The 11,799-nt window shown below is 51.5% G+C and overlaps 1 protein-coding gene across 1 annotated transcript in view; it reads left to right on the plus strand.

Annotated features, from left to right (window-relative positions):
* Positions 1-367: 367 nt before the first annotated feature.
* npepl1 (aminopeptidase like 1) overlaps positions 368-11,799 on the plus strand; it is a 14,768-nt gene continuing 3,336 nt past the window's right edge. The window contains exons 1-10 of the mRNA XM_064305077.1: positions 368-595; positions 1,860-2,045; positions 2,458-2,628; positions 3,148-3,237; positions 3,550-3,631; positions 4,411-4,550; positions 5,548-5,625; positions 6,220-6,320; positions 10,016-10,139; positions 11,519-11,695. Coding sequence (XP_064161147.1) covers positions 446-595; positions 1,860-2,045; positions 2,458-2,628; positions 3,148-3,237; positions 3,550-3,631; positions 4,411-4,550; positions 5,548-5,625; positions 6,220-6,320; positions 10,016-10,139; positions 11,519-11,695 — 1,299 coding nt within the window. The 5' untranslated portion in view covers positions 368-445. The remainder of the gene's footprint in view (positions 596-1,859; positions 2,046-2,457; positions 2,629-3,147; positions 3,238-3,549; positions 3,632-4,410; positions 4,551-5,547; positions 5,626-6,219; positions 6,321-10,015; positions 10,140-11,518; positions 11,696-11,799) is intronic.

The following is an 11,799-nucleotide window of genomic DNA, read 5'->3' on the forward strand; positions in this document are numbered from 1 at the left end:
CCCCCGTAGCATAAGCACTGTGGTATAACACCTTGTTTAGGCCTACACAACTTTTGTTTGCTATTATAGAAACATTTTAAACAGTCTATTTCATTCGTAATTGTAACAGATACTAAAGTTAATAGGCTACTGAGCCACAAAATGTCAAATTAGCATAGCCCAGAATGCGAACCTAAGTTGTACGTTATTTTCTAAGAGATAGGCCTACCTCTGCAACAACACTGAATCTGTAACCCACGAATAATACTGCATTAAAAAAACTTTTTAAATGTGAAGTTAGTCACTAGCGTTCCTGACATTTTCAGAATTGACACGTCCTTACAAACATGGCCGACCTATATTTCATTCGGCGCTACGCCCCTCGGAGCACTCGCGAGAGAAACGGGTCAGCTGGCCAGCCCCGGCAGGTCAAAGTCCGCTAATCTCTCGTCTTTGCGGCGTAAAGATGGCGAATGTGGTGCTTGAGTTTAAGGCGTCTGCCGGAGACTCTGAGCCCCAAAACCGCCCGGTGCTTGTCGTCGGACAGCTAAGCAACCTCCAGCAACTCTCTTGGGCGCAAGTGAAGGGGAAACTGCAGCCAGTCGTCAGCAAAGAGGTAACGAGTCAATCTGTTATAAAACAAGAGAAAACAGTTTAGATACACGCTTCATCCGCAAAATCTGTCATTAACCGATAACAAGCGATCGGAAGTCCCTTCAATATTAGACGAAAAGCGTCTAATGATGCGCTTGTCATATTCTGCCAGCTAATACGTAAGATTTTAATGCTATTGTATGGGCAGAAGATAACCCGCGGGGTGCATCCTGCACGTTATCTAAACAGCATTAGCCAACTAGCTGATCTTTGACAGTGAACTAGGCTGATTCTCACAAATGGAAACGGTTAACATCGTCGGATAATTTTGTCATTGGCGTCTCCAATAACAAGTGCACATGACGCTTCTATCCGGATTATCAATATTTAACTGTTATTTTGATGTAGCTTGCTAGCTCATCAGTAATATTAGCTAGCGTTGATAGCTAGCAACTGTTTTTGCGACCAAAAGCCTACTGTAATTAGTTGTTTTCGTCCTGCTTTGAATGTTCAGCAATATATAAAACAAACCATTTTGTGTATGCGCATTAACCATGTAAACGCGATCGATCTTTGACTGGGTTAGTAAGAATGTTACGCAAATCTAATCTTGATATTTAACCTTGGACAGTGGCACATTTTTCAAATGGCAAGTCAAGTAAATCAGGTAAAGCTGATGGTCCATGGATAGTCTTACAGCACGATTCGCGTGTCATGGATGCGTTGAAAGAAACTACACCGCTGTGTATCTGTTTGGAAGGGTTGTGTTCAGTCATCAGAAGATGACTGCATGACTGTGGTGTAATATAGTAAGCTCTGATTTGGCAGGTTTTTAACTTTCTGTTTCTTTACAACAGGGAAAGACTGAAACCGAGCTTTGTCTTAGCTTTTTGCCGCGTTCCTTTTCAGGTTGATCGGATCCGTTTTATTGCTAGACAACCCTGCTTTGATAAACCGCCTCGGTGCAAAACATTAACGAGGAAACATTTGCGGATGTAGACTTTTGCACCCGCAAATGAGTTAAGCGCAAAACCGCCGCTGATTCTGCACGAGATAGTCACTCATTGCGCGTCGACTTCGACGGATTCTAAACTTTTCAGTATTTTTTCATTTAGGTTGTGTAAATTATGACTTAGCTTTTAAGTAAGCATTTAAATTATTTAGCCATGGCTGTAGCATACCCCACTAACCCGGTTCTAGTAGAAACCTGGACTGTTGTAAAGTGGTATGCGTGCGGATGGTTAACTTTGCAGCGCTAATGAGTCTGTCTCTGGTTACGCTTTAAGACCTGGCAGTCCGCCCTGAGCACCCTCAACCCAAACCCGACTGACAGCTGCCCCCTCTACCTGAGCCATGCCACCGTCGCGGCCCTGCCTTCCCGCGTCAGTCGCCACAACAGCCCCTCCTCCGCCCACTTCCTCACCCGCCTGCTCCGTACAAGCCTGCCTGGAGGAGCCAGCCGCTGCATCCTGGTGTGTGCGTGTGTCTGTGCATGCGTGCGTATGTGCGTGTGTGTGGCCCTGCGTACGTGCTGTGTGTGTGTAAGTGGGGTGGTCTCTGTTCTGTAGATGGTGTGTGAGCGGGGTAGTCTCTCTGTTCTGTAGATGGTGTGTGAGCGGGGTGGTCTCTGTTCTGTAGGTGGTGCGTGAGCGGGGTGGTCTCTGTTCTGTAGATGGTGTGTGAGTGGGGTGGTCTCTGTTCTGTAGATGGTGTGTGAGCGGGCAGGTCTCTCTGTTCTGTAGATGGTGTGTGAGCGGGGTGGTCTCTCTGTTCTGTAGATGGTGTGTGAGTGGGGTGGTCTCTGTTCTGTAGATGGTGTGTGAGCGGGGTGGTCTCTCTGTTCTGTAGATGGTGTGTGAGTAGGGTGGTCTCTCTGTTCTGTAGATGGTGTGTGAGCGGTCTGAGGTGTTCGCCTCGGCCTGTGCCATCGCCCGGGCCTTCCCCCTGTTCTCCCGCCGGTCCGCGTCCTCCCGTCGGACAGACAAGAAAACGGTTGCCGTGGAGTTCATCACCGTGGGCCAGGACAATGGACCCCTGGATCTTACCACACTGGAGGTACAGTCACAGCCCCACAGCTGTGGACAGCCTTCTTTCTCTTCCTCTCTCTGATGCATGATGGGACTTTATCATTTACGGCCTCCTGATTGGTTACACCCGTCTCTCTTAATGGTCAATTTAAGTTTAACTACACCTGTGGTTTCAGTTCCATTTCATTTCAGTCAGTTTAGGAAATAAGTTGAAGTTCAAGTTGAGACTTTAAAAATGCTCATGTTGTTCTACGAGGATTTTTCATTTCATAAATTCTTCGTTTTTTATTGAAGTTGTAAAACAAGCTTTTGCCACATTGCTGCCACCTACTGGGCTGGAGTGTGCTCCTATACCTATACTCTCTTTCCCCAGAATATAAATTCAGCCAGGAACATTCAAACATTTTTGTTATCAGTTCTTTTTTGACACAGTATAGCTAATTGTGGGTCAAACAGTATTCGATTTTTACCAATCAAGAGTGCGAGGCCCGTATCCAATCAGTTTTCCCCGCTCCTGTCATGTGACCGTATTTGTGTTCTCCTGCAGTGCCTCTCCCATGCAGCAGATGGCGTGAGACTGGCAGCACGCATCGTGGACACCCCTTGCAATGAGATGAACACCGACCACTTCCTGGAGGTGCGTGGGGCCTTCAGCCAATCACAGGGGTGGGAAGTCTCCAGGGTGTTAAGTTTTTGTCTAGATTTAATTTTTAAAAGTTCGAGAACCTTCCGTGGAAGCAAAGGTGATTACTTCGGTAGAAATATGTTCAGCGATGTTTTTCCTGATTAATTAGAGGCAGTTGACTTGTGTATGTCATAATCAGACGAAAGCGAAGGCCTTTTGCACTCTGATGGCTGATGTGGTGTCAGATGTTTAAGGTAAGAAAAATGAGTATTAGTCAGGAACAGCAGGTATTGTCTTGTGACTGATCTGTGTCTGTGTCTGCAGGAGATCAAGGCAGTGGGGAACGAGCTGGGCATCACTCCCACCATCATCCGGGGGGAGGACCTCAAGCAGAAGGGCTTTGGAGGTACTGCTGTCCATCTGAGCGGCCCTACTACACTGTTAGCAGAGGGGGGCTTGGGGGTCGGGGTGGGGGGGGGGGGGTGGATTTGGCTGGGGGCGTGATTTGGTTGGGGGCTGGGGGCGTGGTTGAGGGCTGGTGGCATGGGGGCAGGGGGTTTTCAGGTGCTGCCAGAGGATCAGGTTCAGCAGGGAACATGTAATCTGACTGGAGCAGCTGCTTATTTGGTTTTTTATTGAATGTTTATTTGATAGGGACAGATGCATTTAAACATAGATTATTGCAAAACAAAAATGGGGTGCGATGTGTCACAGCATTTATAGCATATGCTAATTCCCAAAACTTGTCTCTAGATGGGCTTTTCAAACACACACATATACAACACAGAGATCATGCAAATCATAAAATACATAATTTGCTAATACTACAACATTGTTAAAATTGGGTATAGATACCTTAATAAAAGAAAAAAGCCTGCTGATACTTGATGACATATGATTACAGGACAGAGTGCATTCCAAAAATTGTTGCTCAAATTAAGTGCTCAAAATTGTGCTCAGTTATAAATTGCACAGGTGTGTTTGAGCAGAGACTTTCCTGGATGCTGGTATGTGTGTGTTTGTTTGATACTCACGGCTGAATTGTATGTGTGGTTTTGTGTGGTTCTCACGGCTGAATTGTGTGTGTGGTTTTGTGTGGTTCTCACAGCTGAATTGTGTGTCTGGTTTTGTGTGGTTCTCACGGCTGTTTGTGTGTGTGGTTCTCACGGCTGTTTGTCTCCTCAGGGATCTACGGGGTGGGGAAGGCGGCGGAACATCCCCCGGCCCTTGCAGTACTGAGTCACACACCAGAGGGCGCCACTCAGGCCATCGCCTGGGTGGGCAAGGGGATCGTGTATGACCAGGGATCTCAGCTCAGGAAAGGTGTGGGTTGACTGCCGCAGGAGGGTGGGTCAGCGGGAACCCAATGGAGATAAGCGTGTCTCAGCACCATTTTAATATTATGTAGTCTTAAATAACAGACGTAATTTTACAGTTCAGTTCCCTCACGGTCGAATGGACACCAGAAAGCGCATGACATACCATGACAGTAGTCGAGCAAAATGGGGTGAGGGGTTCTGTACAGGCCCTTCACACATCTTAATAGAACCTGCATTTCAGTGAAGTCAGTCCATGATTGCGCAAACCAGTTCAGCTGCCTTAGCCTCAGTCTCCTCCCAGTAACACGGAGGTTATCTCAGAGTTAGAGAGGATCATTTCAGTAGTGTTTTCAGGGTGTGTGATGTGGGTTAGGGTTAGGACAGTGTTTTCAGAATGTCTTGCGTGTGTGTGATTTGGTTTATGGTTAGGGCAGTATTTCAGGGTGTGGTACGGGTGGGTGATGTGGAATAGGGTTAGGGCAGTGTTTTTGGGGTGTGTGATGTGGGTCAGGGTTAGGGCAGTATTTCAGGGTGTGGTACGGGTGTGTGTGGGGGGGGTGTTGGGTTAGGTCAGTGTTTTCAGGGTGTGGTACATGTGGGTGATGTAGATTAGGGTTAGGGCAGTGTTTTCAGGGTGTGGTACGTGTGTGTGATGTGGAATAGGGTTAGGGCAGTGTTTTCGGGGTGTGGTATGTGTGTGTGTGTGTGTGAAGGGGGTGTTGGGTTAGGTCAATGTTTTTAGGTTGTGGTGCGTGTGTGTGTGTGTGGGGGGTGTTGGGTTAGGTCAATGTTTTTAGGTGTGGTGTGTGTGTGTGGGGGGGGGTGTTGGGTTAGGTCAATGTTTTTAGGTTGTGGTGCGTGTGTGTGTGTGGGGGGGGTGTTGGGTTAGGTCAATGTTTTTAGGTTGTGTGTGTGTGTGTGTGGGTGTGGGGGGTGTTGGGTTAGGTGAGTGTTTTTAGGGTGTGGTATGTGTGTGTGATGTAGTGGCTGTTTTTCTCCCCAGACCACCATGCCCGGGATGAAGAGGGACTGTGGTGGAGCGGCAGCCATTCTTGGAGCCTTCAAAGCGACTGTCAAACAGGTGCGGCCCATCCCAGTTCATTTCTAAATGGCTCTGTTCCCTGGTGCTCATCCCAGATGGTGAGGCTAGTGCAGGGATGTCCTGTCCTATTTGGAAACTGCCAATGTGGGTGCACCCTACGGCACCTGGCCTTCAGTCAAGACCTTCCAAAGTAGTGAGGTGTCTTAGCGCTGGGCTAAAACAAAAACCTGCACCCACACCGGCCCTTTTCGGATAAGATTGGGCTCCCCTGGTCTCGAGTGTTTCCAGATCCCACCAGATCTGACTGGCTGTATTCCCAGTCCGCCTGCATTTCGTCTGATTCCATGGGAACGGCATAGCTGTTCCGCGGGAGGGGTGTCTAGGGAGGCCTGGCTGGTGACCCCAGGTCATCACTGGGGGGGTCCCTGGCTGTGTTTTCAGGGTCCTTACTGTGGGGCTGTGTTTTCAGGGGCTTCACTCTGGGGCTGTGTTTTCAGGGTTTCACTCTGGGGCTGTGTTTTCAGGGTTTCACTGTGGGGCTGTGTTTTCAGGGTTTCACTCTGGGGCTGTGTTATCAGGGGCTTCACTGTGGGGTTGTGTTTTCAGGGTTTCACTGTGGGGCTGTGTTTTCAGGGCTTCAAGGACACGCTCCACGCCGTCTTCTGTCTGGCGGAGAATTCAGTCGGACCCAAGGCCACCCGACCCGATGACATCCACACCCTCTACTCTGGAAAGTGAGAACCGCTGTTACTCACACTCTCAACACAGTGCATTTAAGCGTTTAGTACACTGCATGTACACAGCAAGCACATTTAGGCGTTTAGCACATGCCATGTACGCAGTTCAGACTCAGTCTCTGTGCTCTTGGGTCTGACGCAGTTCAGACTCAGTCCCTGTGCTCTTGGGTCTGACGCAGTCCAGACTCAGTCCCTGTGCTCTTGGGTCTGACGCAGTTCAGACTCAGTCCCTGTGCTCTTGGGTCTGACGCAGTCCAGACTCAGTCCCTGTGCTCTTGGGTCTGACGCAGTTCAGACTCAGTCTCTGTGCTCTTGGGTCTGACGCAGTTCAGGCTCAGTCCCTGTGCTCTTGGGTCTGACGCAGTTCAGACTCAGTCCCTGTGCTCTTGGGTCTGACGCAGTTCAGACTCAGTCCCTGTGCTCTTGGGTCTGACGCAGTTCAGACTCAGTCCCTGTGCTCTTGGGTCTGACGCAGTTCAGACTCAGTCTCTGTGCTCTTGGGTCTGACGCAGTCCAGACTCAGTCCCTGTGCTCTTGGGTCTGACGCAGTCCAGACTCAGTCCCTGTGCTCTTGGGTCTGACGCAGTTCAGACTCAGTCTCTGTGCTCTTGGGTCTGACGCAGTCCAGACTCAGTCCCTGTGCTCTGGGGTGCAATGGCAGTGCCATAACTGAGAATGGAAACCGCAGCTGGTCAGGTGATAAGCCCACTTCCCCAACCACTGAACCCGACTTTCACTTCACACGAAACACCGACTTTCATATTTCATGACACGGGCCAGGGAGCCTGGCCCGGGTTGTTTCTGGAACTGCAGCGGAAAACAGGAAGTGGGAAGGGGAAAGCCCTCGCGGTGCCGAAACCACCGGACCCGTGATGTTTAATCGGGGCAGCAGGTGTGGAGCTGTGGCTCAGGTTCTGCGTGTGGTATCACCTGCTGTGCACGGGGCAATTTTAAGCTCGCTCTTCTGGATTGTAATTCACAGCCGTTTATTGTGGTTTTATATCCGTAAAGGACTTTTTTGTGGTCTTTGCCTTTTGACTTTGCATTTCATTGTTATACCTGTCCAGGGACCACGGATGGGGAAAAATAGCTTTTTACTTACATCAGAATTCACATTTTGGAACACATTGAGAATTTCCCACGTTCCCTCACAAATGAAGGCGATTATGTTGGAGGTTAATGCACTTCAGGCTGCAGTCTGCGTATGAGCGAGGTACCACGGTTTAACCCTTTTAACGCATGCAGCCTTACCCAGCAGTGTTCCAGAACTTTACTGTTTAGGGCCCGTGCGTAAAAGTAAATTTGCCGGCTCAGGATCTCGTAATAACACATGGAAACGCTCCATTTCAGCGTTGGAATAAAAACAACGTTAATGGATTAATTATGTATATTGTAAATAGTCTTTGAGTTGGGGATAAAAGGACTATATAAATAAAATCTGTTATTATTATTATTATTATTATTATTATTATCATCAAGCATATGCATCCAGCTACACTGTGCCTTACTATTGACAAAAAAATAGCTAACTGGAGTACAACAAATAAATGATACCACTCAAACTAGCTACACAGAACTCACAGTAACCATCACACATCTGTGACAAACATTTTTAGGTTCCTGTAGGTGTGAGTGAGCATTACACAGGATGTGGCAGGATGTTATCTGTGATGATTCACTTTTTCCTCATTGGCAGGCTTACAGAGGCATCACTAGGGGGGCGCAGGGGGTGCGGACCGCAGTGGGTGACATCATCAGAAGGGGGTGACACCGAAATGACTGCCAATAATTGTTTTTGTGCAGTGTTTTGTGTAGCGGCGAGTTGAATCTCTCCGAAGCAGTTTGCTGCCGGTTGATTTAACTAGTGGTAATAATGTGACGAGAATCGCTTTGTCGAACAGCACAAACCGCGTTGTCCAACAGCTACCCCGCCCGGTCGGCGAACTTCAAACAGCAGCACCCCCGCCCCCCCCCCAAGGTCGCCAACATCGGGTGACATCAACGGTCGACCGCACCGGGTGTCTCCAACTCTAGTGACACCGCTGCAGGCTAACATCGGCTAGCTGCTCTGGCCAGTTAACTAAATTTTACAGTCGTGACTGGCTGGGACTGTATGAGCCTCGGTTCGGCCTGTGGCCTCCATCCATCCCATCGTTAGCGCTGAGCGTCTGGCAGCCGCTAGCTCAGACGGCAGTTACCGGCACCGCCGTGTGTGACGCTGTTGGCCAGGGCTGTGGGACACATTTAATTACGGTAATGAGAATTACTGCCACCATGGGGCGCACTGTACAGGCAACTGTTCCTTTTTTTTTTTTTTTCTTTAATCGTGCCTGATGTGGTAAGAAACAACCAAACACCATGTGAAACGCTTCTGGGGGGAGAAAACCGATCACATGACCGCAGAGAAGCTGTAAGACCTTGCTGCCTCGCGGCTCTCTTGTCAACACCCAATAGATGTCAGTGATGATGGTTTTTTTCCCAGAAGCATTTCACATGGCCTCTGATATTTGTTTGTTTGCTACCGTATCAGGTGTGTTTTAAGAAAAATAGACGAAAGATTGCCTACATTCCCCATGGCGGTGGTTATTCTTATTACGCTTTAATAAACCATGATTCCAGATATCCTGCCACTGACCCAGTGAAATACCGGATAGCCACTGGCTGTGCGACTAAGATAAGCGACCAGACTGTTGGCAAAATGAATGCTGCTTTGTTCATGTGTTCCACATGTGAATGCTGCTTTGTTCATGTGTTCCACATGTGAATGCTGCTTTGTTCATGTGTTCCACGTGTGAATGCTGCTTTGTTCATGTGTTCCACATGTGAATGCTGCTTTGTTCATGTGTTCCACATGTGAATGCTGCTTTGTTCATGTGTTCCACATGTGAATGCTGCTTTGTTCATGTGTTCCACATGTGAATGCTGCTTTGGCGTCATTATTTCAGCATGTTTTCACGCTAACTGTGAGCAGAGCATGACTGCGTACCCACGAGTCCACTGTGCGCGAGGCAGGTGGATGTGAGTTTGAGATCGCGGGGTTAGCGGGAGGGCGAGGCAGGTGGATGTGAGTTTGAGACCCCGGGGTTGGCGGGAGGGCGAGGCAGGCGGATGTGAGATTGACATCGCGGGGTTAGCGGGAGGGCGAGGCAGGCGGATGTGAGTTTGAGATTGCGGGGTTAGCAGGATCACGAGGCAGGCGGATGTGAGATTGACATTGCGGGGTTAGCGGGAGGGCAAGGCAGGTGGATGTGAGTTTGAGATCGCGGGGTTAGTGGGAGCGCGAGGCAGGCGGATGTGAGATTGAGATCGCGGGGTTAGCGGGAGGGCAAGGCAGGCGGATGTGAGTTTGAGATCGCGGGGTTAGCGGGAGGGCGAGGCAGGCGGATGTGAGTTTGAGATCGCGGGGTTAGCGGGAGGGCAAGGCAGGCGGATGTGAGTTTGAGATTGCGGGGTTAGTGGGAGGGGGAGGCAGGTGGATGTGAGATTGAGATCGCGGGGTTAGCGGGAGGGGGAGGCAGGTGGATGTGAGTTTGAGATCGCGGGGTTAGCAGGAGGGCGAGGCAGGCGGATGTGAGTTTGAGATCGCGGGGTTGGCGGGAGGGCGAGGCAGTCTTCTCCAGGAGCTCTGTTCGGTGCACTGTGTGTTTGGACTGTGGAAGCTGAGGGCGTTGTTTTCCCCTGCCGGGATGTAGGACCGTGGAGATCAACAACACGGACGCTGAGGGCAGGCTGGTGCTGTCCGACGGGGTGGTCTATGCCAGCAAGGACCTCTCTGCTGACATCATCCTGGACATGGCCACCCTGACCGGGGCCCAGGTATGTGAACGCATCCCACAAGGGCCACCTGACAATTTCCACAGGGCCCCATCCCCACAGTAATCCTGTTCCACAGGGCCCCATCCCCACAGTAATCCTGTTCCATAGGGCCCCATCCCCACAGTAATCCTGTTCCACAGCCCCCCCCACAGTAATCCTGTTCCACAGCCCCCCCAGTATCGTGTTCCACAGCCCCTCCCCCTCCCCACAGTAATCATGTTCCACAGCCCCCCCCCCCACAGTAATCATGTTCCCAGCCCCAAAGTAATCGTGTTCCACAGCCCCTCCCCCTCCCACAGTAATCGTGTTCCCAGCCCCTCTCCCCCCCAGTGATCATGTTCACAGCCCCCACAGTGATCGTGTTCCACAGCCCCCCCACAGTGATCGTGTTCCACAGCCCCTCCCCCCCCCACAATGATCGTGTTCCACAGCCCCCCCCCGCCCCACAGTGATCGTGTTCCAGAGCCCCTCCCCCCCCCACAGTAATCGTGTTCCCAGCCCCTCTCCCCCCACAGTGATCATGTTCCACAGCCCCCCCCCACAGTGATCGTGTTCCTCAGCCCCCCTCCCCCCCCCCCACAGTGATCGTGTTCCAGAGCCCCCCCCCCCCCCCACAGTGATCGTGTTCCTCAGCCCCCCCCCCCCCCCCCCCCCCACAGTGATCGTGTTCCACAGGGCTCCGCCCCATGGGGCCCATGTTCCGTAAGCTCTAGACAGGGCGAGGCAAAAAGCCTTTCTAGAGCACAGCTTATCAAAGCTAATTGTTACAGTGGTCTTGCAGCCTTTTGTGTGGCTGTGCTGTGGAATCTGATCACCAGTCACTAGTTAGACTTGCTGTTGCAGTGCGTGAAATTTGCAGAATGCAGAGGGCAAGCATTCTCCCCCTCTGCGTGCACATGACTGTCCACCGTGAGGAAATGCTCCGCTGCCACGTGCTCACCCTGCGCTCACCCTGCACTCTCCCTAAGCTCACTGTGCCCACCCTGCCCTTCCCCTGTACTCACCCTGCGCTCACTGCGCTCACCCTGCCCTTCCCCTGCACTCTCCCTGCGCTCACTGTGCCCACCCTGCCCTTCCCCTGCACTCTCCCTGCGCTCACCCTGCGCTCACTGCACCCACCATGCCCTTTCCCTGTACTCACCCTGCACTCACTGCGCTCACCCTGCACCTTCCCTGCGCTCCCCCTGTGCCGACCCTGTGCCCACCCTGCGCTCACCCTGCGCTCACCCTGCACTCACCCTGCGCTCACCCTGCGGTCTCCCTGCGCTCACTGCGCTCACCCTGTGCTCACCCTGCACTTTCCCTGCGCTCACCCTGTGGTCTCCCTGCTTTCACTCTGTGCTCACACTGTGCTCACCTTGCGGTTGTTTGCGTTCCAGGGCATCTCCACAGGGAAGCACCACGCGGCGGTGATGACCAACAGCGAGCAGTGGGAGGCGGCCTGCGTGCGGGCGGGGCGCAGCAGCGGGGACCTGGCGCACCCCCTGGTCTACTGCCCCGAGCTCCACTTCAGCGAGTTCACCTCCGCCGTGGCGGACATGAAGAACTCCGTGGCCGTGAGTATCCGGGACCCGAGCGCGACTTTCTGCTGGGGTCTGTTCTGTCTGTGCTGTACAGAGCTAGGGTCTGTTCTGTCTGTGCTGTGCAGAGCTAGGGTCTG

This window comes from Anguilla rostrata, chromosome 13 (assembly GCF_018555375.3).
Source record: "Anguilla rostrata isolate EN2019 chromosome 13, ASM1855537v3, whole genome shotgun sequence".
NCBI classification, from domain to species: Eukaryota; Metazoa; Chordata; class Actinopteri; order Anguilliformes; family Anguillidae; genus Anguilla; species Anguilla rostrata.